This window comes from Gastrolobium bilobum, unplaced genomic scaffold, assembly GCF_033153095.1.
Source record: "Gastrolobium bilobum isolate Gb01-03AN ecotype WA unplaced genomic scaffold, APGP_CSIRO_Gbil_v1 utg3817, whole genome shotgun sequence".
Taxonomy (NCBI): Eukaryota; Viridiplantae; Streptophyta; class Magnoliopsida; order Fabales; family Fabaceae; genus Gastrolobium; species Gastrolobium bilobum.
This window is the reverse complement of record NW_026896846.1, coordinates 232,844-260,805: the sequence shown is the minus strand read 5'-3', so window position 1 is coordinate 260,805 and position 27,962 is coordinate 232,844. Positions and strand designations below refer to the sequence as shown.

Sequence of the window (27,962 nt, the reverse complement as noted above, 5' to 3'; positions counted from 1 at the left end):
TTCTCCAGTTGCAGTTTGGGTGCTAGTTCTGTAACCCCACAAGACAAAGCATAGCTAGTGAACCCAGCTTTCTTTTGCAGCAAACATTCATCCGCTTCAGCTTGCCCATTCGATTGTGGGTGTTCCACAGATGCGAAACGATGTGTGATGTGTAGGTCTTTCATTAGCTGCTGGAATTTCTTATCAGCAAACTGCGTTCCGTTATCAGTAACCACCTCGGCTGGGATTCCGAATCTCGAAACAATATTTCGTTCAAAGAACCTTTGCACTCTAGCAGAGGTGATTGTGGTGACTGGTTCTGCTTCTATCCACTTTGTGAAGTAATCCACAGCCATGATCAACCACTTGAGTTGTCCTTCAGCAGCTTTAAAAGGTCCTAGCAAATCCATTCCCCATTTGAAGAAGGGCCAAGGGGCCGAGATGGATTTCAGTTCTTCCGGTGGTGAAATGATTAACTTGCCATGCTTCTGACAGCTATCACATTTCTTGACATGTTCTTTAGAATCTGCCCCCATCGTCGGCCAGTAATAACCAGCTCTAAGGGCCTTTCTGGCCAAGGCTTTGCCACCCATGTGATGCCCGTTCCTTCATGGATCTCGGCAAGGACATACTCTGCTCCTTCTGAGTTCAAGCATTTTAGCATGGGGTTATGCAAACCCTTTCTGAATAGCTGGTCATTCACGATTGTATATTGTGTCGCATCTCGGACCAGCTTCCTAGCTTCCAGGCGATCCTCTGGCAGTATCCCTTTCTCCAGATAATCGACCAGAGGTTTCCTCCAGTCGTTTACAGAGGTTACTACCATCATGCAACTCGGCGTTGTTATACTTTGCTGAACCACGGTTCTGTGATTACCCGGATTTTTGGTACTGGCTAACTTCGACAAGATGTCAGCTCGGCTATTCTCCCCTCACGGGATGTGAGAAACTCGAACCTCATCAAAGTCGGTCATAATTTCCTGAACTCGACTCAGGTACTTCATCAGTAGAAGACCTTTTGCTTGGTACTTTTCTTCTATCTGCGAGGTTACCAGCTGTGAGTCGCTGAACATTTGCACTTTCCTAGCTCCGTGTTCTTTAGCTGGATCAAATCAGCTATTAGAGCTTCGTATTTAGCTTGATTATTGGAAGTTGGGAATCCCAAGTTCAGAGAATGCTCTATGGTTACTCCTTCTGGGCTTTCTAATATGATTCCAGCCCCACTTCCTCTATTGTTGGAAGATCCATCTACGTAGACCTTCCATGCATCCCTGTGTTCCTCGTGTTCCAAGTTCTGTGATGTCAATTCCATTATGAAGTCAGCTAAGGCTTGTGCTTTGATTGCTTTCCGGCTTTCGTACGTTATGTCATATTCACTGAGTTCTATTGCCCAGTTATTCATTCTTCCTGCTAGGTCTGGTTTGTGCAACACCTGCCGAATAGGCTGGTTAGTCCTGACGATGATTTGGTGGCCTTGGAAATATGGCCGTAACCTTCTAGCTGTGACCAGTAAAGCAAAAACCACATTCTCTAGCTTTTAATACCTGACCTCTGCACCTTGTAAGGCTCTACTGACAAAGTAAATTGGCTCCTGGCCTTCATTTGTTTCCTTGATCAGTACAACGCTTATTGCTTCCTCCCCTACTGGCAAATACAGAATTAAAACATCTCCTGTGTTTGGCTTTGAGAGGATCGGTGGAGTTGATAAACATTTCTTTATCTTTTCAAACGCGGCTTCACATGCCGGGTTCCATCCGTCAGTTGCTTCTTTCTTTAAAAGTTTAAAGAATGGGAGGGCATTTTCAGCCGATTTTGGAAGAAATCGAGTTAGCGCAGCTAATCCTCCGGTCAGCTGTCGGACCTCCTTTTTGCTTTGGGGTGCTTTCATGTCAAGAACTGCCTTGCATTTATCCGGGTTTGCCTCAATTCCTCGGTGGGTTAGCATGAAACCCAGAAATTTTCCAGCTGCTACCCCGAACGCGCACTTTATCGGGTTGAGGCAGATGCGATACTTTCTGAGCTTTTGAAACGTTTGCTCAAGATCCTGAACATGATTCATCATATCAAATGAATTCACAATCATATCATCTATATACACTTCTACATTTTTGCGCAGCTGATCTTCGAAGACCTTATTCATCATCCTCTGGTAAGTTGCCCCTGAGTTTTAAGCCTAAATGGCATCACATTGTAGCAATAGTTGGCATTTTCAGCAATAAAGGCCGTTTTTTCTTGATCCGCTGGGTACATTGGGATCTGGTTGTATCCTGAATAGGCATCTATGAAAGATAACAGACGAAATCCAGCCGAGTTATCTACCAGCTGATCTATGTTAGGCATAGGATAAGCGTCCTTTGGGCAAACTTTGTTTAAATCTGTGTAATCAGTACAGATTCTCCATTTTCCATTTGGTTTTTTCACCATCACCACATTGGCTAGCCATGTCGTGTACTGTATCTCTCGAATGAACCCAGCATCTAAGAGTTCTTTAACGTGTTCTTGTAGAATTTGTTTCCTTTCAGGTCCCAGTTTTCTTTTCTTCTGAGAAACTGGCTTGGACCCCGGATAAGCTGCCAATTTGTGACAACAGAATGCGGGGTCGATGCCAGGGATCTCTGACGACTTCCATGCAAATACATCCGTGTTGCTTTTAAGAAAGTCAGCCAAAATTTGCTTAATCTGGGGGTCTATGGCCTTACCAATGCGGGTAAACTGACCAGGCTCTTCTCCCAGCGTGAGATCCTCAAGCTATCCATCAGGTTCGGGTCTCGGCATTATTTCTTCTCTCATGTCGAGTTCAACCATATTGACCGGCTTCTTAGATTGCTGAGGAATTAGATTCCTACCGATTTTATCCCCTGAGTGAATTCGGGGTGGGCTCGATCGTCCCCCTTCATTTTCTTTGATAGTATCAAAGTAGCAGCCCCTGGATTCCTTCTGATCTCCACAAACAGTGATTATTTCATTCTTATTGCTCACCATTTTTAACTTCTGGTGTTTTGTAGAAACCAGCATGTCCCACTGATGTATGGTCGGTCTTCCCAGGATTATATTATATTCTGAAGGGAAGTCAGCCACTATGAACCTAACCCGTTTTGATCTGAACGCTTCTTTTGCTCCCAGGGTTAACCTGAGATCAATGTAGCCTTTAGGAGGCGTATGTTCTCCGTTAAAGGCTACCAGCGTCGTTTTGCAAGGTTTGAGGTCCTCTTCATCCAGGTTCATCTTTTTAAAAGCATCCCAGAGTATGATGTCGGCACAACTTCCTGCATCCACGAAAATCTTCCTAACCCGACAATTCACTAGGGTCCCCGCAATGACCAGTCCGTCAATATGACCCGGCAACACCCCGCGCATGTCCTCTTTGGTAAAGTATAAAAGAGGTGGATCTGGCTTGGTTGGGTCTTCTTTGAACTTGGGACGATCTCGAATATAAAGTACCTCTTTCAAGTATTTTCTTCTAGCACTTACAGTATCTCCTCCTCCCCCCAAGGCTCCGCTAATTACATTACAATCAAACTCCACTTCTGGGAATTCATCATAGTTGAAATCATTTTTCTGATTCTTATCCTGTTTGTTCTTCTTTTCAGTAACGGGACTTTTGCTTCGATTCCTGTTTCCCAACTTCCTTTTGTTGTTTCTGGAACCTTGGGTTTTTATTACGTATTGACGTAATCTACCATCTCTTACAAACTTCTCCACCGCATCTCGTAGATCCCAGCACTGATCAGTTGTGTGACCTGGCCCATCATGAAAGGCACAGTATTTGGACTTATCTAATCTCCTCTGTCAAATATGGGACGAGGTCTCTCCACCTTTTTCATCTCTGTCGTGGCTACTTCTCTCTAGATTTGAGAACGCGGCGCATTCAAAGGTGTATACTTGTCGTACCTCCCAATGCGGTCCCTCATGTCCGGGATTCGTTGGCGTTGATATTTCTTCTTGTTGTCAACTCGTTCATTTCCCTTCGGGGGTGGGCTCCTCCTTCTCGGGCCTGCTCTTTTGCCTTCATTAGATTGCGCATTTGCAATCTCTATTTGCTCTAGTTCGAGATATTTCTTCGAACGAGTTCTAAATTCCTCCAATGTCCTTACTGGGTCCTTATAGACCGACTTGGCGAGTCTGGATCCACCATCCAGACCTGCCACAATGAGGTGGACGTGGACATTCTCTTGCAACCCTGGGACCTACAATGCAGCGTCCTTGAACTGGTTAAGGTATTTTTGGAGGGTTTCTCCAGGTTGCTGTCGTATCTTTCCAAGAGCGAACTCGGACTTTGGGTGCTTCTTGCTGGTTGCAAAGTTCAATAGGAACTTTTGTCCGAATTCCTCAAAGGATCCGATGGAATTAGCAGGCAGGGTTGAAAACCACGCCTGTGCTGCCCCAGTTAGTGTTATAGCAAATATTCGGGATATGGGAGGTTCATCAATTCCCCGAATGTACATGTCTGTGTCAAAGGCATCTATGTGCACCTGCGGATCCTGGCTCCCATCATATTTCGGCACACGTGCCGAGTCAAAGTCCTCTGGGAAGATAGCGTTTAATATTTCAGTAGTGAATGGGTTGTTATTATACTTCCCCTGCTGTACTTCCTCCTATATCCGCCAGGTTCTACTCGCCCTCGGATGTTTTGAGGATCCTGTTGATACTGAGCTCTAACCCGGTCCTCCTGACCGTCAGCATGTGCCTGATGGTTTTGTGCATTTTGGCCATCAGTGACCTGGTATCCCTAGTTTACCAGGTTATCAGGGTTTTCTGCATGAGGAACTTGGTATGACTGAACCGAGTTCCTAGGTACTTCTCGACCATTAGCAGGTTGGCCTTCGGCATTGGCTATTCCTGGCGTAGTCCGCCATGTTGATCGCCGCTCCAGGTCTTGCATCCCTCTATTATTTTCCTCCCGAATAGCCCTGAAATCTTGTTGCCGTTGCAAGTTAGTACTGGTTTCCAGCGCTGCTATTCGTTCCATGATTGCGTTTAACGCGTTGTTGGCTAACCGAGTATCCGGATCAGCCGATTGAGCAATGCACGCAGCCAGGTCGCTAGGATGCTGGGCAGGGTTGCTCCTTATTGGAGCTACGTTCTCCGCAGCTCCCCCATTTCGACGCACCGGCGTCGAAGCGGTGTCTGAAACATCGTCTTCGACCTGGACGTGGTCGTAATCCACGTTGTTTCCGATCTGGTTGTGAGGCTGATTTATCTCCTCAATGACCGGATCCAACGGTTGATTCTGGTTTGGGGGTGGCTGCTGGCTACTGTTCCTCGTTTGGATTTCCATCCCTTGTCAGATTCGGTGGGAACTTCAGATTCAGATTCCAAGAAAAGAATTTCCCACAGACGGCGCCAATGTTCTGTCCTTGAGACAGAGATGTCTAGCCCAATTAGGCTAGTACGTTAATGTTGGATCTGGTGCCCTCTCCAAGGTATCTATAAGGGAGATACCCTTGAGTCAAGCAGATCACTGTGCACAGAATACTATAACGGCGTTAGCCAAAGGGGTGTGTGTGTACACAGTGACAACATAACAATAAGAGAGAGAATATATGTATTTATAGATGTTACCTGTAGGTAGTGTGGATGGGCCTTTGGTTCCTACGGTGAGGGTCCAGCCCTGATAGCTATGATGTCGCATTAAGATTAGTATCCTTGATTAGCATCAATCCATATCTTGGATTTCCCCTTGTTGGGCTTGCTACTTAATGGGCCCATTATACGGGTCCATAACAACTTTTATATATAAAATTACAATAAAAGAGAGATAAAATAGCATGATCGTGAGATAATGAGAGATAAAATAGGTATGATAAGATAAGAATAAAATTGTATTTCAAAAATTTATATTATCTTTTTTCTAATTTTTTTTATATTATCTTTTAATTTCTGCTTTTTTCATAAGCAACCAACTACTGACTATAAAAAAAGCAGCATTTTAACTTTTCTTTTAAATTTTGCTTTTTTAAAAAGTTGTTATCCAAACATCTAAAAATTCCCAAAAGGACTTTTATTTTTTTAAGAAAAAGCAACTTTTTTAGGAATAAAAGTCTATCCAAACGGGCACTTATAAAGCAGCTTGAGATAAATTTATATTCGGCTACATCAAAACTACGTCGTTTTATTTATTTATTTCCTTATATTAATTAATTCATGGTTACAATTCTCTTTTTCTCTCTCTTTTTTTATCATCCATCTTTGTACGGTTACGATTTACTAGCCGGAGATAAGATGATCTCAAGCAGCTTGAGAAACGATAAACATACACACACACACACACACATATATATATAGGTGGGATCCTTTGACACACATCTGAGAGCCATTACATCAAAAAAGCACAATGGCTCTGATTTGTAAGCATATGACACCATTGATTTTTTTGATCTAATGACTTTCAGATAAGGTGTCAAATTTTAAATTTGACACTGGTGTCAAAGTATCCTACCTCATATATATATATATATATATATATATATATATATATATATATATATATATATATGGGAGAGTATATATACATATAATTACTACCTCTTTTTCTTACTACTTCTTATTACTAAATCTTAACCATTGATTTCTGTCAATCTAACAGTTATAATTTATTGGGTCATATTTATTAATTAATTTTTAATTTTTAATAAATTTTAACCGTTAGATTGACAAAAATCAACGGTTAAGATTTATAACAAGAAGTAATAAGAAAAAGAGATACTAATTATAATCTATATATATTAGTCTTTATTATATTTTATGTTTAGTAGGTTATGGTTGATAAAAAGGAAAAAAAAAAATTATTTGTTTATTTAGGTTAAAGAAGCCTGACTGGGATCGCCGACTTTTTGGATAGGCATTGATCTAGATTGGTTCAGGACAAAATGTTTAAGCTTATCGCAAAAAATAGACGGTTCAGGACAATTCCGAATACTCTAGCCTAAATAAATTTTAAAATATATTTGTTTAAGTGAAATGAAATAAGGATTCATTGTTTGCCAATTCTGTAAAGAGTCAATTGAATTCAAAAGTTTAATATGAATGTTATATTAATTTTTCATATAATTTTCGGATATGTTCCTCACACGAGACGGTGAAGATTGAATTTATAATGTATAATGATATAAAAATATTTAAGCTATTACATAAACATCATATTAATAATTTAATATTATATTGCTGTAAAAAATTCTTATATTATAAGAATTTTATTTTCATTTCAATCACCAAACCAACATATAATATAATAAGCCCCCTTATATTATGATTTCATTTACTCGAAATACCCATGCATCCTGTTAATCCGTGCCATCTTCCTTTTCATTTGATGTGTACTCTTGATGAGCACACGATGACATAAGGGTATCTGCAAAGGACGATAACACACTCCCTGTCATTTCTCGTAAGTCATAATTATAATCGTCACTACAATTAATCAAATGTTTTATGCTCTACCTCAATTATTTCTTAATTAGCCACAATATTTAAGGTGGTGCCCACCGTGCACTAGGCTTGTGTGTTTCGTTTTGTTCTCTATCGTTGCATTGGTTGAACTTGTCTTGGCCACGTTTTGTTGTGGGGACTGGGGAGTATTAAACTATAGTTAAAATGATGAGGAGTTAGCCAGGTATAATTGGTAAATAGCTAAGTATATTGATAGGAATTGGATCCTTGACATGTGTATTGTTAGGGATGCTCTTGGAACAATTTTCAAAAAAATAAAATGATAAGGAGTTAATTAGAGCTCTAGATACATAGCTTTGTTAAAAATTTGATAAAAGAGTATTTTCACCCTTATGATCTTATCCAAATTGTCTGAATTAGTGAACTAATCAATTATAAAAAGGCTTAAGCAATAAAGCAAGTTTTTGGGTTTAAATTTTTGTGAATACAAATTTTTTTACAGCTAATTTTACATGATGTGAATATTCCTGACTCGAATAACCTTGCTTCTCATAAATGACGCATGTAATTTATAAAAAGAAAAAAAAAATGAATTGGAAAAGAAAAATAAAAAACAAATAAGTTGTAACAGAAGCTGCTTTGCGCGATAACGCCCTCCACCACCGATTGATTATTTATTCAAGTTGTTAAGCCAGAAGGATCATTTGGACAACTGTGCACAAATTTTCCTTTGATCATACGGTATTCGATGTATTTCTCAGTTAGGAGGCTGTATCTGTTCTAAAAGATCATCAATCAAGGTAAGCGTTGTCAGTAATATAAAAATTATTAAAAGAGAAAAAATTATCCTTAAAAAATCATTTATAAATTATTCATTACGATTTAGAGATTTATCTATATTAAATTTTTTTTAAATGTAACATATTTTTATCATTTAAAAAAGTAAGTATAATATTTTTAAAATTAAAAAAATACAACTTCAACTCATCTTAAAAAAGTCCTATTTTTTAGTATTTTTAAATGATAGTTAGATCTTCGATGTGGTGGAAGAAAGTATTGGAAACAAAAAAAACAAAAATGGGTGAAAAGCAATCAAGCATTGTGATCGCAAACTTTATTTTGCATGGGAAGTGAGCTGCTACTTTATTTATTAAAGACGTATTAATAGACGTATTAATACTAAACAAAGATAATGAAATATATATATATATATATATGCACATTAATTTATATTTATAATTTTTTAATTGAATTATAATTATCTTGTCCTCATTTTTATTTTCTTACTACACAAATTAGACGTAAAAAGCTTCTTATTTTATTAAACGAGGAAACAAAAACATAGAGACCGTATTTTCTGGGTAAAGACTATTTTTTGGAATAAAATAACTTCTTAATTTATTAAATTTGTACTACAAAAATTAAAAAAATTGATTTCATATGATTATTAACTATTGAAAGAGTATCTGATTTCTAATTCAGTTGAAGTTTTTAAAAATTTTCGGTGATCGCTCAAAATATTTTGTACTCTGCTCGTTATCTTATAATTTTTAAACATGTGGCTGAGAAAAATAAGGACACTGATATATTTATAAATTTTTTATTTATAATTTATTATAAATTACATTATATAATTTTAAAATTTTATAATTTACAAAAGTATACAAAACAGCAAAAGTGGGTAGACACAATCAAGCATTGTGATCCAACAATTTGTCATGCGATGTGACGTGAGCTTCTTTATTTAAAACGACATCTAAGAACAAAACGTAGGAATGCATTTATTTACGCACAGATGCACCTCTCTGTCTCCGCTCACACGTCACACACACTCTCACACACACATATATACATAAGGATATTGTAACAATTAAGTTGTGTTACTACTATATTACTATCAATCAATTTTATTGTTAGATTGATTATATTGATACAACGATTATATTTTATTTCATCTTTGTATTGTCATGATTCCTCATATTTAAAGTGAAAACATTAAATATGAGAAATCATGACCATATATTAAATTTGAGAAATCATGACCATACAAAGATAAAAATAAATATAAAGTATTAAATTTACGAAATTATGACCATACAAAGATAGGAATAAATATAACCGTTAGATCAATATAATCGATCTAACGGTGATATTGATTGGTAATAACATGGTAGTAACACAACTTGGTTGTTACAATATCCTTCCCACACATATATATATATATATATATATATTATTTTAAACCAACATAAGACTTATATCAGATCTTAACTGTTGATTTTCATGTATCTAACGATTATAATTTAAGAAATTGTATGAATTAATTAATATCAACCGATGATTTTCGTCCATCATTGGTGGAGATGTGATATAAGATTTGTTAGTCTTATACTGATGTAAAAAGAACCTGTCCTATATGTGTATATATATATAGACATATAGTTCGCTTTTTTTACAATTATTACAACAAGTTATTTGTAATAAGCTCAGTATGACGTCGTTTTGGGGTGAAAATCATGGTGTTTTTATAATTTTAATCTATTTCAGGATTATTATAGTCTTTATAATTATAATTTTCTAATCTTTCAATTTGAAAGTAAATGTAGATAACTTATATACGTTAAGTGCAGAAATATCTTTATTATATTATTTTGTATTTCTGTGATTCTTATCTTTTAATTATATTTATTTAATTTTCATTTTATAATTAGTAAAGATACACTACTAAATTTTACAGTGAACGTTACTTAGAAATTAAAACATGGCGCCTAAGAAAACACCAAAACGCAAACAGAATCTCTTTTTCTCTCTCCTATCTCCATTTTAAAACGGCTTTCTGAATATTCTATTTTTCTTTCGTTCGGAATCACTCTCTTTCTTCTTTTGGATCATAAAATTAAGTGCAATCATTTTCTCCCTTTTCCCCTATATTTCTCCTTTTGAATGATTAATTCAAATAAATTGTGGGATTCACTTTGGTATGTCTTCTAGTCTCTTCTATCATTATTATTGGCATATACGGTATTAACGAGCTGAGCCGAATCGAGCTTTGATTTTAAAAGGATAAGTTTATGTTTAAATATGTCAGTTTGGTTTGACTTGTTATTTGTTATGAATAAAATTATAGGATTGTGGTCTGACTTATTTATTGAAATTAAAAATCTAATTTAACCCATTGAAAAAAAATAAGACAACAAGAATTTATCCAAATAGAATATACGATTAACAACAATAATAATTCCACATATTCATAAATTCAATATGTATTCAAACAAAATAATATAAAATAAAATTATTTAAAAAGTCTATTTAACCAAAAAAATAAAATGAAATAGGATAAGGAGAGAGAGCTCACTATTGTTATTAGTATAAAAAATATATAAAAATAAAAGTTAGTATATTAAGTGAGACTGAGAGACTTTAAGATCGAATTTTTAAATACAGCATAACTTTTTTTTTTTTATAATAATAAGGGTAAGGAGAGAGAGAGCACTATTGTTATTAGTATAAAAGATATATAAAAATAAAAGTGAGTATATTAAGTGAGACTGAGAGACATTAAAATCGAATTTTTGAATTACTACATAACTTTTTTATTACATGAATTTTTATACAAATCTAAACTTGATTTGAATAACTAATTTAAAATAGAGTAAATACCTTTTTAGGTCCTCCGCAAATTTCACGATGCCTGTTTTAGTCCCTAGCAAATAAAAAGGTCCATCGTGGTCCCTAAAAAATTCAAAATGAACTCATTTAATTGAAATTGTGGTCCCTCACAAATTCAAAAAAGATCCATATTAGTCCCTAAAAGGATTAAAATGGGTCCATTTTGAATTTCTTAGAGACCATGATGGGCCTTTTTATTTGCTAGGGACTAAAACGGGTATCGTAAAATTTGCTGAGGACCAAAAAAAAATATTTATTCTTTAAAATATATAAACCTAAACTTTCACGACTCGGGTCAAACGTTGGTTTACCACCCTAGTTTATAACCTTTTTATTTTCGTACAATATTCTTATTTTTTATTTTTTTTAATAAATGTGAACCTTCCAACGAGATGTATGATTTATCTATATCATATGAAAGTTTTTCACGAGAAAATTGAAACCTTTATGTTATTTTGATTGCTGCTCCTCTCTGCTCTGTTTGTTTGGTTACTTAGAATCTTCAGGAAAACTAAAAGAGAAAAATATAAAAGGAGAGAAACAGAGATTGTTGTGTTTTCTGTTCCTGAGCTGGAAATACCTGAACCCCGGTATGGCGGTTCGATTCAATCCCAATTTTCAGTAATTGAAACTAGTTTTGCTTGACTTCATTTTTTTCTTTTTTGTGTGGTTAAACACGTTTGAATTTTTCTACAATGGGTTTTTTTGGTATGTTTGTTCTATCACTGTTTGTATATTCATTAAAGTTACTTGTTATTGAGGTATGAATATGAAAGTGGGTATGCAGATTCATACATTGGAACCAACTGGGGTTGTTTCAGCTGGTTAGGATTGAAAGACTTGGCTTGTAAAGCTTGTTCTTTTTATTCTACAGAAATTCCCAATTTTTGGGCAATATATGAGTACCATTTTAAGCCTTTACTGATACCTGAAATGGGGTTGCCTTTTCATTTTTATTTTTATTTTTAACTTTTTGAAACCAGAAAAGAAAGAGATTCATAAGTTGGATTAACACAATGTTGTGTTGTGGCTGATTAAAATAGTTCATTGTGATCTGAACTACTTTTGACGTATATGGTTTTGGTTTGGATAGAACAATTTAGACTCTGTTTAATCTTTTAATTGATTTCGTTCACTTTCAGTGAGTACAGCCTTTCTCATTGCAGAAAGAGATGGTTGCCTTTGGGAAAAGGTTGAAAGACAGACAAATTCTAGAATGGCAAGGGTATGTATGTCTGCTCATGTGTTGAAGGTTAAAAACTTCCGAGTTGAAGTTTTAGTTTCATATTAATGGTACTTTGGGCTCATAAATTCGATTTTTTGTTATAGATATTACATAAACTACAAACTCATGAAGAAAAGAGTACGGCAATATGCTCAACAAATTCAGCTAGGAATACAAGATCGGCGCCATGTGCTCAAGGATTTCTCACGAATGCTGGATAATCAGGTTTTGCTTTTTTCTTTGTTGAATGCTTAATTGTTTAATACTAAATGAAGGTTGGTCCTTTCCATTACTTTTTAATGCTTAAATTAGAATCTGGTTATATGAGTAAATCTGATGGTCTGAGTGGAATGAATCATAAGATTCATAACCCTTATCTAATAGTGTTTTTGTTATATCTTGGTGGGCATCTTTTATTTGTGTTACTTTGTTTCAATCACTTTTCTTTTGTTACAATTCAGATTGAGAAGATTGTCCTTTTCCTGTTGGAGCAACAAGGGCTTTTGGCAAGCAGGATAGAAAAGCTTGGAGAGCAGCATGATGCTCTTCAGCAGGAGCCTGAAATAAACAAAATAGCTGAATTACGAGAAGCTTATAGAGCAGTGGGACAAGATCTATTAAAGCTTCTCTTTTTTGTAGAAATCAATGCTGTTGGTTTGCGTAAGATATTGAAGAAGTTTGATAAACGCTTTGGCTATAGATTCACTGATTACTACGTCAAAACTCGAGCAAATCATCCATACTCCCAGCTGCAACAAGTGTTCAAGCATGTGGTAATATGTTTAGTTCAAACACGACCTTCACAGAATTAAATGCAGAACAAATAGCACCATATGTATTTAATTTTAATAATGAACATTGACTAACGGATACTGAATTTGCAGGGAATTGGAGCTGTTGTTGGAGCCTTATCTCGCAATCTTCATGTACTTCAGGACCGTCAAGGAAGCTACTTATCAATTTATGATCAGCCTACTCTTCCCCTCCAGGTTTCTTTTGCGTTTACTTTTCTCCATCGTACACTTATTTTGTGTTGTCTTGTTCTTTCTTAATGTTCTCAGGCATGCTTTATTATCTGTTTAGGGAGCAGCATAAGGTTGGTGGTGATTTTCCATCATATTAACTTGGTCTTGTATGCAGGATCCTGTCATTGATTCAATAAATGCAGCTGTGGATAGGTTAACCAACTCAACAAACTTCCTTAACTTTTTAGGACAACATGCACTCATTATGCAAGAAGAGCTGCCTGTCTCTGCTGAGGAAAGTGATGATGATAAAAGATACCATTTTATGTCTCTTATGCTGAACTTGGCAAACACATTTTTGTATATGGTCAATACATATATTATTGTCCCTACAGCAGATGATTACTCTACGAGCCTTGGGGCAGCACCAACAGTTTGTGGTATTGTGATCGGGGCAATGGCTGTTGCACAGGTGTTTTCTTCAGTGTATTTTAGTGCCTGGTCAAACAAATCATATTTCAGGCCTCTTGTTTTCAGTAGCATAGCTCTTTTTCTGGGAAATGTCTTGTATGCGTTGGCATATGATTTTCATTCAATATGGATTCTGTTAATTGGTCGCCTTTTCTGTGGGTAAGCAATTTTTTATGTCTTAATCTTCTTCCTGTTGTTACCTGACGAGCATAACTTATGATATTGTGCCTTTAACCTTTTAACTTCAGATGAGTATGATTACATCTCTCACTCAGTCTCACCTCTAGTCTTATTACCATTTTCAGTTATCCAGAATAAGACATCTCATAATATTAACTCCAAGGGAAGGCTAACCCTAATTAGTATTTAAAGAGTAGAAATAGTAGGTCTTGAAATAGGAATCTTAGTGTACCATAATTTTCATGGTATGTTATTTGTGCTGATCCGAATTAGTTTGAGATAAAGGCGATGTTGATGTCGATGCAAATTATGTTATTTGCTTGAGTTGATTTGTACATACACTGCTTACAATCGTGCTAGGAATATTATGAGTTACTAGTCACATTAAGACTTCATTTGGCTGACAAACACTTGATTATAATTGCAGATTGGGTTCTGCTAGAGCTGTTAACCGGCGTTATATAAGTGACTGTGTTCCTTTAAGAATCCGCATGCAAGCATCTGCAGGTTTTGTTAGTGCCAGCGCTCTTGGAATGGCTTGCGGTCCTGCATTAGCTGGCATTCTGCAGACTAATCTAAAGTTTTACAAGCTTACATTAAATCAAAATACCTTGCCTGGGTGGGTTATGGCTGTTGCTTGGCTCATATATCTAATATGGTTGTGGATCACTTTTAAGGAACCTTCTCGTGAAGCAGAAGTGAATCACGTACCACCTCAATCAAATGATGGTACTGAACTTATATTGCATCAACTTGTTGCTTACTGTTTAAACATTTTTATTGTGTCTTGTATCATTAATCTACATCTGTCTTCTAATTTTACTGTTCTGTCCAAATATTCATTATCCATAGGAACCTTTTGGTTCTTGGAAGTTTTTGCATTCATTTTCTAAAATTCATGTGTCAGTTTATCACACTGGTTATTGATTTATTTTGGCAATCTCCAAAATAAATGAAAGGAGTCCATAATGAGAAAGTATCATAATCTTGTTCATTGGAAAAATGTTCCCATATGGAAAAGAGTTTGGTTATTCGGACTTATAATGACAACAAAAAATCCTTGTATCACCAAATATTATTAGCTGAAGCGAGCCTTGGAGCAGCGGTAAAGTTGCTTCCTGTGGCCGTAAGGTCACGGGTTCAAGTATGAGAAATAACTTTTTTGAAAAAAAAACAAGGGTGAGGCTGAGTACAATCGACCCTTATCCCTACCATCACAACTCGGGAAGTCTTGTGCAGCAGGATTTTCCTTTTACCATATACTATTAGCTACATAGATCAAATGATGCCATTGTGTTTTGGCAAACTGAGTTCTCAGAAAAGCCATTTAGATCTAAGTCGTTTCTGTTAAGAGTATAGTATAAACCATTAAAAAGCTTAAGTTGTTGGGTGAGGCTGCATTATAAGAGAGTCCATTGGACTTGAAAGGTGGATGATACATCAGACCCAGCCTATCTGTGTTAAGAAATTCCACAAAAGAAAATGGGGGCGGTGAAGATCGAATCCCGAGACACGAGGCTTTGATACCATGTAAAGGACCATTTCACCTAAAAGCTTAAGTTATTGGGTGAGAGCTTTTTAATGGTTTATACTATACTCTAACAGTTTTTAATGACGTTCATTAGAGTTTGCTTGGTTTTTCTGTACCTCTGTTTATTGGATTATTCTCCATCTAATCAACTCTTCTTACCGGGACTTCTATTAGTATTCTCCTCACATGGCCAAACCATCTTACGTGAGATTCTGTTTCAATAGCTGCTATTCTTACTTTCTCTCAAATACATTTATTCCTGAATCACTTGAGTGGTTAATTTTGTTGGGACTCGGAACTTCAAAAATCATCAAGTATGGGTTTCATTTTTAAAAATTGTAGTCAGCAAGTCATTACTTGAAAATGTGTTTCACTTGAATCAATGACCTCCCTATCCAAATCTTTAGAATTCTTTTTAGATTTCTATTGTAAACAACCTGTGGATGATCATACTTACGAAGGATCCATTAATTACTTGAGTGGTTTATCATTTTTAAGTGATTAATCATTAACCATTTTTATAATAGTATTAATAGCCCTTTTCCCTTAGTTATGGCTTCCCACTGGTCCTTGATATTCATTCATTTTCTATCTTTACAAATGGTTCACAAAATAAATCAAGCTTTTTTTTATGTCATCCTTGTAATATAAGAATATGTAAAAGAGTAAAGGGCAAATCCTGTTGCGCAAGGCTCCCCGACTTGCTAGAGTAGGGGTAAGGGTCAATTGTACGCAGCCTTACCTTTGCATTTTTTGCAAAGAGGCTATTTCTTAGTTATAAGAATTAACCTTACCGCTGCTAAAAAAAGTCATCTATGACTATATAATTTCTCAAAATTATGTCTTAGTTACGTGCGCTTTCTATTCTTATGTTAATTTTATCTTGCTGTTGAGCCTCAACACAATAGAAAATAATGCACTTTCTTGCTCCTGTCTAGACGAACACAGTGCACTTGAAAATGGCCTAAAACAACCATTGCTGATTAGTTCAGAAGATAAGGTAGATGAAGATGCTGATCAGGATTGTGATGATAGTGAAGAAGCTCCAGAGGAATCTCCCAAACCGGCCAATTCAATTGGATCGGCATACAGACTCCTTACACCTTCTGTAAAGGTTTGTGAGCAACTCACTGTCATACATAAGTTATTGGATATCTATCAAGCAGAAATGATTTTATTAGATGTATTAGTTTTAAGTAATTGTTAATGCTAAGATGAAAAATTAATTTACGGATGTATCATCCTGTATGAGTATGAAAGACTTGTTATTTGTAGAAAATTATAAATGAGAAATTAAAGGAATTGAATTGCTATTTGCATTTGACCTTATCCTAGCTAGTCTCAGACAGCTCCAAAACTTGAAAACTAGGCTCACATGTGCCAATTGCCAACTAAGAGAGATGACCCTGTCCTCTTGTGAAGTTTAGAATATAATAAACTAGACTCCATAGGTAATTGATGGCTAGCACACTTAATTAGATGTTATTCTGTAATGTAAATTTGTAAAATGTGATGAGAGCTCTCAGAGACATTTTTTTACCCTCAGAGGTCTGATTTACCTTAATCTGCGGCCTTTATATGAATTATTAATTAATTATAAAGTAGCACGAAAAGTAAGCAAAATATTAGTTGATGACATAAAGTTAATCTAGTTAGAACAAAGAAAAAGCCAACATGGAAAGATGGTATTCAGGTATCTCCAGTTTTCACATAAGATCAAATCTGAGCAAACCAAACTGAAGAGGCTTGGGAATGAAATGATTTTGAGTTGAGTACTAGTCTCTTCAATGTGCAATAGAGATACATGAAACCTACTTTTACGTTTTATTTACATGATTACTATTTGTTAACTGGTTGGTACGTGTCATGGCTTTTTGCTGTGCCAAACTATAAGCAACATACCGAAAATAACTACGCACCTAAGTCTATGATGCTATAATTATTAGATTCATACCTATGACTTTAGCATGTTTGACTTACCACATTAAAGTGCAGCTAATTTTATAGGATGGGCACTTTCTCCTGTCATATATTAAGATGTTTTGGACATCAAATATCTCGAGATGATGAACGCCTTTTTATCATCTAGCTTATTAAGTAATATTTTAGATAATTTAAGATATCTTGTGATGCTGTTTATTTGATATTATAACTTTTACCAAGTTCCAATGGAAGATGAAGATTAGATAAAATGTTGGAAAGTTAAACATTTTACCTGACCAAATTTGTGTGACATATCCAGGTTCAGTTATTGATTTATTTCATGCTCAAATACGTAATGGAGATTTTACTGTCGGAATCTAGTGTCATCACAACATACTATTTTAACTGGTCAACAAGCACAGTTGCAGTTTTTCTTGCCTGCCTTGGCTTGACGGTTCTTCCCGTAAACATTGTTGTTGGAAATTATATAAGCAACATGTTTGAGGACAGGTAATGTCTAATAAAACCCATGCTTCATTTGATTGTCGACCATAAGCGAATTTATGCTCTAGTTGGATTTACCAAAAAATGTACGATGATACATAATGCATGTTGGTACTTAATTAACTGAGAAGGAAAATGAAAAAATCCAATATAGATTAAGATCCTCACTCTGTCTTTTACTAGATCTATTTAGAGCCTTAAAATTGTTGAAATGTTTTCCATATGCATCTGAGAGATCAATTTTTTAATCTTAGGCAAATGCTGCTGGCATCAGAAATTATGGTTTGCATTGGCGTTCTCCTCAGCTTCCATATAATCTTTCCGTATTCTGAGCCACAATACATCTGTTCGGGTCTCCTTTTATTTGTTTCTGCAGAAGTACTTGAAGGTAAGATATTATTTTGCTTTACTATTTGTTATAGAAGTATAAAACTATTAATGTAGCCCCACTCAACAGCTTAAGCTTTTAGGTTGAATTGGTTCTTTACATAGTATCAGAGCTTCGGTATCACGGGTTCGATCTTCACCGTCCTTCATTTAATTAATAAATAATTAAGTCTTGTGGAATTTCTTAGCACAGGTAAGTGAGTCTGTATATTATCCGCCCTTCAAGCCTAGTGGGTTCTCGTGTGAGGGAATGTGTTACAGAAATATAAAATCATTAATGTAGCTTCACTCAACAGTTTAAGCTTTTGAATTGAATTGGTTCTTTATACTATGTATGATTATGGACAGGATTATATTGTAAAGATGCACAGGAAGCATGATTTGTGTCCGCTAAGTAAAACTAGGAAATTTCAGTAGGTAAACATTTTTTAACTTTAGCATCAGGAACGAAATTATAGCCAATAGAGAGCATGCGTTTATTTTTCACACGGGATCTTTATTCTGTTAAATTCCTGGTTGTCTTTGATGTTATATGATAATTATCATAATGTCTTTTTTTAACAATTACCTTACATCTTTTGATGAGTTTCACCTTTCTGTTGTTTCTAACATTAAATGACGAGGCATTTCATTTAGGAATATGAAATGAGATTGTGCTTTGTAAGGCTCATATTTTCTGGCCCTGTCTCTGTCCAGTTAACGTATCAAACTTCATGACATTACATAATGGCTTAATTATAATTGATAGTCCATGATCATGTGGTCATTTAGACCTGAAGTACACAAACATCACTATTATTGATGCTAGGAAATTCAAGTGAGTGATAAGTAATTAAGTCTCCATTCCACAAAATCGATTTTTAAGATTTTGGATTGAGATAAGTGATATGCCAATGGTTGGTCCTATCTAGTATTTGGAGATAATGGTGTTTGGAAGCCAAGACCTGATACTATTATTTGGGCTCCCCATAATTCTCGAAGAGCTTCTCCTTGAGAGGTTTGGTTGTTGCTAAATTGCTTTACATAGATGGAGACAAAACTTTGCCTGATCATACCTTAGTTTTATTCTATCTCGTGGTGTTAGTGGGATGAGTACACAATTTTATCGTTTCCATGCTAGACAAGAGTTAAAAAGGATGTTTGGTGGTTGCTGATGTACATTGTTTTTACTTCTGCTTTTTCCTGACCAGAATGTAATTGATATCATTCATTCATTCCAGGTGTTAACTTATCACTACTTTCACGGGTCATGTCATCAAGGCTTTCTCGTGGAACCTATAATGGTGGGCTTCTATCTACAGAGGCTGGAACAATTGCTAGAGTGATTGCTGATGCAACAATTACCCTGGCTGGATACGTGGGTGAGAGTAGACTCCTTAATGTCACTCTGCTTCCTTCACTCTTCATTTGCATATCCTCCATCTTGGCAACATGCTATACCTACAACTCTTTATATTGATTTTTGTTCCCGAGGCTCAGAAGGAAAGAGGGTTATGTTCTTCAACAAGACTTTACTCTCCTAACCACTTGGCTGTGTCATTCTTTTCTTCATTCAATGTTTTTGAATAATTGATTCTTCAATGGCTCCATAAAGATGGAACAGTAGCTAGGCTCGAAGATGCTTTCTGTTATGGTAGATATGAAAACTCTAGTTTTATAAAATCAATCACATATTTTGGGCTTACGAAATAGCAAGATCTTCACATCTACTGTGTAAAAACTATAAATCATGTTACGGAAGAAATTGAGAAGGAAGACATGAACACAAAATTGACTCATAACATTTATGTCAGCCATTCCGTATAAATACAATTAAAACACCTTGTTTTTAAATCATGGAAGTACGATAGAAAAAGCTAGCCTTGGCACCGAGAATAAATCCTGTTTGCAACATCATCATGACATGATGACATCCTAAGTTTAATGAGGAAGAATATTTTCTTTTATTTACTTCCCTTAGTTTTACTCTTAGGATTATGTCGGGTGATATGGACCTACCTAAGGTCCATATGCCCAAAAGGCCGACATTTGACAGTTATACAAGAAGATAATTGGGTTCATGAAGAAATGAGTCCAGATTGTTCTGTGATAAACTCTATAAATAAGAAGTAAAGACTACAGGTATGGACGAATCTTTCTCTCACTATTATTTTGTCACTGTGCACATACCACTTCATTGACTAAAGCTTTATAGTTGTGTATGGTAATTTGCTACTCCCAAGGTATCTAATTCATAGATACCTAGAGAGAGCACGAAATCCTATATTGATCTACTAGACATCTCTGTCACATAGACAGAACATTGGTGCCGTCTGTGGGAACTGAAGAAGAAATTTTCAAATCCCACGAAAATCATGGCACGCACCACCAGAAGTGGTTATCGGCAGCCACCATTGCCAAATCCTAAGCCATGGCAAAAATCAGTGATATAGGAGGATCCAACGGATCAACACGGCCTTGAGAATCAACAAACGGCTAATCGCAATGTTGTTCATGTCAGCGATGTGCATTCTGATTCAGCCTCAACTCCAACGGTGAATCAAAATGTGCCATATGTACAAGGATTGCAAATACTGGGTGCACATATCCCAAACGTTGTGTAGATCCCATCTGAAATCAATCAAGACCAGCGTGTTACATATCTTGTTGTCCCTGCAATCTTGAAAAGGATTGAGGAGATGGAGAGACGTAATCAGCTTCAATGACAAGAGGATGCATAACGTATCCGAGATCTGGAAGCAAGATTATTGCAGGTTAGGAACCCGGATCTTAGACAGGCCATGACTCGGGTCATGAATGATCTGAGGATATCAAGCCCTCCACGAGGGGTAACTGAGCAAAGAAATGAGCGGTGAAGAAATGTCTTCGGCCTGACAAGGCATGTCGGCGAAGGAAGTCGAAGACGGGTTGATAATGTAAGTCGTAACTGGGATGGAAGACTCGAAGACACAATGAGTAGAACAACCCAGAATGAACATCTCGGCACATAGGAAAGAAGAAGTAATCTAGAGGCCATACATGAACGACCTAATAGAAATGAAAGAAGAGGTACTTGCAAGATGGAGGAAGAGGCAACATCCAAGGGGATGACATCGAAGCACATAGAAGAGCTGAGAATACTTGGCTATATGATGATCAATCCAAGCAACCAAGGAACCCGGATGATGTGACAAGAGTCTATAAGAGGAAGTATCACAGGAGGCAGTACAATGATAGTCCCTTTGTCGATGGAATTTTTGATGCACCCTTTCCTGAGAATCTTAACTTATCAGAGTTGCCAAATGTGATGGAAGTCAGGACCCCCAGGTCCATCTAGACACTTTTGATACAACCATGTATATCAAGGGTATAGAGGAACCATTGATTACGCGACTGTTTGCGACAACTTTGACGGGGCAGCTCATATGTGGTTCTCTTAATTGCTAGTAAGATCTATTAGGTCTTTTAAGGAGCTTTTTGTTAAACTTTGTGTAACATCCTGAGCGCTGACGAGGGCGGAGAGTGATCATCGGTGCAAAGAGGCACGGACAAGGAGCGGCTCCTGACAGGCTTCCAGTTGGGGGTTACATGCATGAATGAATCGAATTGACACCCGAAAGAGAGGGATTCCAAAGGCTGTGCAGGTATAAGACTGCACAGTTTGGGATAACTTATAAGAATTAATTGGTACTACCTATGCTAACAAGATGCATCTGCTTTTCGGTAGGCCGGATCGGAAGAACTCCACAGTTAAGCGTGTTTGACTTGGAGCAGGGATGAGTGACCTCCTGAGAAGTTTTCGCGGGAAGAGTGCGAGTGAGGAAAAAATTCACTGAAAAGTCTCGTGTTAGTATGTGGGGATAGTCATTGATTCTTGAAGCGGTCGGGCGTTACAAGTGGTATCAGAGCAGGGCCTCTCATCCAGTACGGTGTGGTTCGAGGACGAACCAGGCAGAAGCTGGTGGGCATGTAACATCCCGAGCACTGACGAGGGCGGGGAGATCGCCGGTGCAAAGAGGCACGGACAAGGAGCGGCTCCTGACAGGCTTCCAGTTGGGGGTTACATGCATGAATGAATCGAATCGACACCCGAAAGAGAGGGATTCCAAAGGCTGTGCAGGTATAAGACTGCACAGTTTGAGATAGCTTATAAGAATTAATTGGTACTACCTATGCTAACAAGATGCATCTACTTTTCGGTAGTCCGGATTGGAAGAACTCAACAGTTAAGCGTGCTTGACTTAGAGCAATTCTGGAATGGGTGACCTCCTGGGAAGTTTTCCCGGGAAGTGTGCGAGTGAGGAAAAAGCACACTGAAAAGTCTCGTGTTAGTATGTGGGGATAGTCATTGATTCTTGAAGCGGTCGGGCGTTACACTTTGCTACCAGCAATAAGCAACCAAAATCAGAAATACCTGGATCGCTTTAAAGAAGTGGCGCTACAAGTCCCAGGATTGTCTGAAAACATTCATGTGCACTTAGTGGTAGCCGGGTTGCATGGGTCCTCTAGACTGGCGAAATCCATTTAGAAGGACCCAATTAGGACATTGGTGGAATTCACAACTCGATCGAAAAAATACCTTGAGTTAGAACAAATGCAGATAGAGAAAGTTAGAACAAATGCAGATAGAGAACTCTGATCAAAAGTGAAGCCTGGGTAGAATGGAGAGGCCTAGAAATAGGAGGCAAGGAGACTTCCAGGGTAAGAAACCTGAAGAAAGACCACCACAAAGAGGAAGATATGAAAATATGCTTCACTCAACTTGCCGCGGTCCTAGATTTGGAGAGAGGTAGCTCTAACCGAGATGAAAAAGGTAGAAAAACTTCTGCCTCTAATGAACAAGGGGGGCTTAGAACAGACAAGATATTGTGCCATTCCACGACAGCCCAGGGCTTACCACGAGTGAATGCTGGGACTTGAGGGATGCAATTGAAAAATGTATTAGAGATGACAAATTACACCAGTATCTAATCAAAACACAAGGATGGAGGAATAACAGAAAGAGAAAGGACTGTAATTGGAGCCCGACAAGAGAAAAGAAACCAAGGGAGGAAAACAGAGGAAAAAAACCAAATGAAGACAAAGACGAGTTCATAAAGCCAGAATTTGAATGTAACGTGATTAGTGGAGCACTAGGGGGTGGTGGAGTTACAGTAAATGCTCGGAGAAAATATCTTAAGGAAGTGCTCTCACTTGGAGGGTGACCCAAATTTAGGGAAGACTCCAGCAAGCTGAAACCACCCCTCATGTATTTCACAAAAGAAGAGTTGGAGGATGTGATGCCTGGGCATCTGGATGGCATGGTAATTACAAGCATGCTAGTTAATTACCAGGTTAAGAAGATGTTTATGGATAACGGCAGCTGCGCTAATATAATCTTATGGGACGCATTCAAGAAAATGAATTTGGATGAAGAAGATTTGAAGCCTTGCAAGACAACTCTGATTGCATTCAATGGCCAAAACACCTCTCCTAAGGGATATATTGACCTCAGATTAACTCCGGGGTCGAAGAAGGCATACAAGTCAGAAAAGTTAAGGTTCATTGTAGCCGACTTCCCTTCACCATTTGATGTCATTATGGGGAGGCCAACTATCCATAACTGGGATATGTTGGTATCCACAAAACTTCAGATGTTGAAGATGGTGAGCAAGCAAAATACGGGATTACCATTGGAGGAGATCAAAAGGAGTCACGAGAATGCTACTTCAGGTATGTTAGGCTTGATGGACCTTCATCCCCAACTCTCAAGCAGGAAAGATTGAACATCGAAAGCAGAAGAGCTCTGTTAACATGGTGGAGCTTGACATGAGGGATGAAACCCAGTTTCCTAGACCTGAACCTGATGGGGAACTTGAAGAAATTGTAATAAGAGAGCGGTGTCAGACAACCAAGATAGGAAAAGGGTTGGAAGCCGAGAAAAAGAAGTAGTAATTAAATGCCTCAAAGACAATAAAGATGTCTTCGCATGGAAGTTGTCTGAGATTCCTAAGGTAGATTCCACATTTTGTTGTCACAAGCTGTCAATATACCCAAGAGCAAGCTAGTAGCTCAAAAGAAAAGGAAGCTTGGCTCAGAATGTCGGCAGGTACTGGAGGACCACGTCAAGGAGCTTTTGGAAGCTGGGTTCATTAGAGAGATACAATACACTACTATTAGTATATAGGTGTCATACAGACAATCTGAGAGTCAGATGGACCCATGTACTTCATTGTTGTTATGAATAAAAGCATTATTTATCTTGTTTCATATTGCATGTCTCAAATATTGAATATGAGTAACAAGATAAAGCCCTTGGAATGGAACAAGTTTTGTTAGTATATGGGTGTCCTAGAGACAATCTTTTTGATTAAATAAGGACATAAGATGTAGACCTTTTTGTCGCAAATTAATAATAAGCACTTTTTATCCTGTTTCATATTTAGTCTCGATATTATTGTTAATATATTATGAATAAACTGGATAAACCCCTTGGAATACAATAGGTATCTCTTAAGTATCTGTGATGAGATCACGATCATGAGGATTTAAGGATACCGGATGTTTATTCCTAATTTTATGTTCCTAGTCTAGAGACACTGAAAATGGGGATCAGTGATCTCGGGTAAGACTAGCACGACTTATCTACTTGTATTTGGATGCAAGGTAAAGACCTCATGAGCTACAGATACGGAGATGTCTTAGCTAAAGTCGTGGGTGGACCTATAAGGGTATAGCTCGCACTGAACAAACCCACAAAGAGACTCTATGAGGAAATCTCACAGAGAGTATCATTAGAGTAGTCTCTTTACATTTGGGTATGTCTTTCCTTAGACCAGAAGTTATTACCTAGACTGTGTTCTAGAAGGCATGCTTTGACTGTATACCTCGTCTGCCTGAAACATGGAGACTCATAGGTAAAATGTTGAGCTTGTCCTGAAAGAGCACAGGGCTAGGGTGATAAGCTGAAGGAATTCATCAAATCTCTGTGAGAGATTAGGTTATCTGTAAACCGGAGAAATCGGGATGACATCTACAGGGACTGGGGAATCTATGCATAATAAAAGAGATCATGAGATGATATGCCTTTAGAGTCAGTAAATTGAAGATTCCCTATTTCGAATAAAACTTACCCTAAACCGCAAGGGTTGATACGTTTCCTTACCCTAGGTTTAATGGGAAGGTAACCGAGACGAAAAGAGATACATACGGCAACCAAATATGTGTAATAGGATGATCAAGTCATTAATCTAACTGGCTCTGGGGAAATAAAGCATTGCTAGTGCTCTGTGTTGTCATTAGATGGGTTGTGGCCGTTTATGTTAGTAGCTATGTTGGGCCTAATGGGTCACACACTAACACCTTATTGTCATGATGATATAGCATTAAAGGTATTGGGCCTAATAATGGTTGTTAGCCTAAGATGAAGTTTGGAAGCCAACCTAAGAGGGAGAGGGCGCATGGTATGGTTAATGGACTTGGATGGTCCAAGACATTACTAATTAATTTAATTGGTTAAATTAATTATCAAATATTTGAATTTGAAATTTGAAATTTGAATTTGAATTTTGAATTTGAAATTTGAATTTTGAAATTGAAATTTGAATTTGAATTTGAAATTTGAATTTGAATTTAGAATTTAAATGTTTGAACGTTTGAATTTAAATGGTTGAATTCGAATTTGAATTGGCTATGAAAAGTTGTTTCATAACAAAAGGATAAGATGGGATCTTGTTTGAACAAATCCCTTGTATCAAGAGAAGATCCATGGAGATCTCCAAGGGCTGATTTGGGGCGCCACTTGGGATGGATGATGAGTGTCATCTAGTCAACCAAACAAGCTCCAATCAGATTTGGTTGGTTGGAAGAATCAGTGAGTGGGTTGGTTCAAATTTGAATGCAACTGCTCAACGAATCTGGACCCCTTTTGGGGCTGAATAGGGGCGCATAATGGCTGGCCATATGATGGCCATTGGATCATAATTTTGATTAGGTAGAGACCTAGTCTCATGAGGATTCAAAGGTAGGTTGTTGGGAATTTTGAATTGCAAACAACCCCACCTTTCTCCCCTCTCTTGTGCGCCACCTACATCATGGATTTAACTGAAAAATCTGATTTGATTAATTAACTCTCTCATTCTCTTGTGCGCACACTAGGGGTAAGTTCTCCTTAAGGTTTTCAGAAAAAGACCTAGCCAATTCTACTCCAATCTATTCCCACTCTTGTGAAGTTTTCATGCTGAAGACTTCACTCTTCTAAACACTTTTACCTAGCCTCATTCTTCACCTATTGAGCGCATAGCAAGCCTCTTTGTGGTGGTCAATTGGTGGCTTGACAAGAAGAGTTCTTGCATCTTGACGTGGGTGGTGTGGATCAACATTAGAGGGTTTGAATCCTTCAAACCTAACACTGATCGTCTTGGAGTTTTGAACTCACAAACAAAGGTAACATCATACTGTCATAAAGCATGATTCTTGATTGCATGTGTGATTTCGCATAAGAAAATTTTTTGTTTTTCCCTCACATGCTACGACCTTCAAGGCCAGTTACTTTCAAGTTTCACATTGAGGATCTGTGATAGGGATCACGATAATGAGGGCTCAATGACACCACACGCCCATTGCCAGAAATATGTTCCTAGTCTAGAGATACCAATAATGGGCATTGGTGATCTCGGGTAAGACTAGCACGACTCAGCTATTTGCATGGAGATGCAAGGTAGAGTCCTCGTGAGCTACAGACAAGGAGATGTCTTAGTTGACTCGTGGGTGGACCTATTGGAGAATAGCTCGCACTAAATTGACCCACAAAGAGACACTACAAGAAAATATCACAGATAGTATCAATAGGTAATGTCTCTTATTATTTGGGTGTGTCTTTCCTTAGATGTGACATTGTCATATAGACTTGTGCTCTGGAAGACTTGCTTTGATTGTATACCTTGTTAGCCTAAAACATAGAGACTCGTAGGTATACTCTTGGGCATGTCTTAAGGACTCAGGGCTAGTGTGACAAGCTGAAGGAATCCATCAATCTTTGTGAAAGATTAGGTTATCCGTAGACTGGTAAAATCGGGATGTCATTTACGGGACTCGGGAATCTATGCATAGTAAAGGAGTAATGAGATGGCCCACTCTTTAGAGTCCGTAAATGAAGATTCCCTGTTCGGCAAAAGCTAACCTTAGACCACAGAGTTTGATACATTTTTCTTGACCTAGGTCAATGAGACGGATAACCGAGACGAAAGGACAATTCACACGGTAACCAAATAGGTATAATAGGTTTATCATTCGATGAACTCAACTAGCTCTGGGACAACAAATCACTGCTAGAGCTCTGTGTTGTCATTAGATGGATTGGGCCCAAGCCCATTTATGTTAGTGGCTACGTTAGGCTTGATGGTCGCACACAAACACCTTAAGTTGTCTTGAATTCTAGCATATGTGATTTGGGCCCAATAAGACATAATGAGCCTAAGTTGGAAAAGCCGACATATTGGGTCAAGAGACAGTAGGTGGTATCATGAGTTAAGTTGGACTTGATCCATGATGTAACCTAATTAATTTAAATGTTAAATTAATAAAATTAATTTGAATTCAAATTTTGAATTTTGAATTTAAATAAAAATAATTTGAATTCTAGTTTCGAATTTCAAATTTGAAATTTGGATTTAAATAAAATTAATTTAAATTCTAATTTTGAATTTTGAAATTTGAAATTTGAATTTAAATATACTCATTAAATTAGATTTAATGAAGATGGAGAAAATAAAGGAAACCAA

General features: G+C 37.1%; 1 protein-coding gene across 1 annotated transcript; it reads left to right on the top strand.

Annotated features, from left to right (window-relative positions):
* Nucleotides 1–11,463: 11,463 nt before the first annotated feature.
* LOC133302333 (SPX domain-containing membrane protein At4g22990-like) lies at nucleotides 11,464–19,955 on the top strand. The gene is made up of 11 exons (XM_061502095.1): nucleotides 11,464–11,626; nucleotides 12,179–12,261; nucleotides 12,366–12,486; nucleotides 12,723–13,034; nucleotides 13,146–13,250; nucleotides 13,402–13,856; nucleotides 14,305–14,606; nucleotides 16,347–16,522; nucleotides 17,651–17,841; nucleotides 18,090–18,223; nucleotides 19,443–19,955. Exons 2-11 carry the CDS (start codon nucleotides 12,209–12,211, stop codon nucleotides 19,679–19,681), a joined length of 2,088 nt encoding a protein of 695 aa, XP_061358079.1. The 5' UTR covers nucleotides 11,464–11,626; nucleotides 12,179–12,208; the 3' UTR covers nucleotides 19,682–19,955.
* Nucleotides 19,956–27,962: the final 8,007 nt, after the last annotated feature.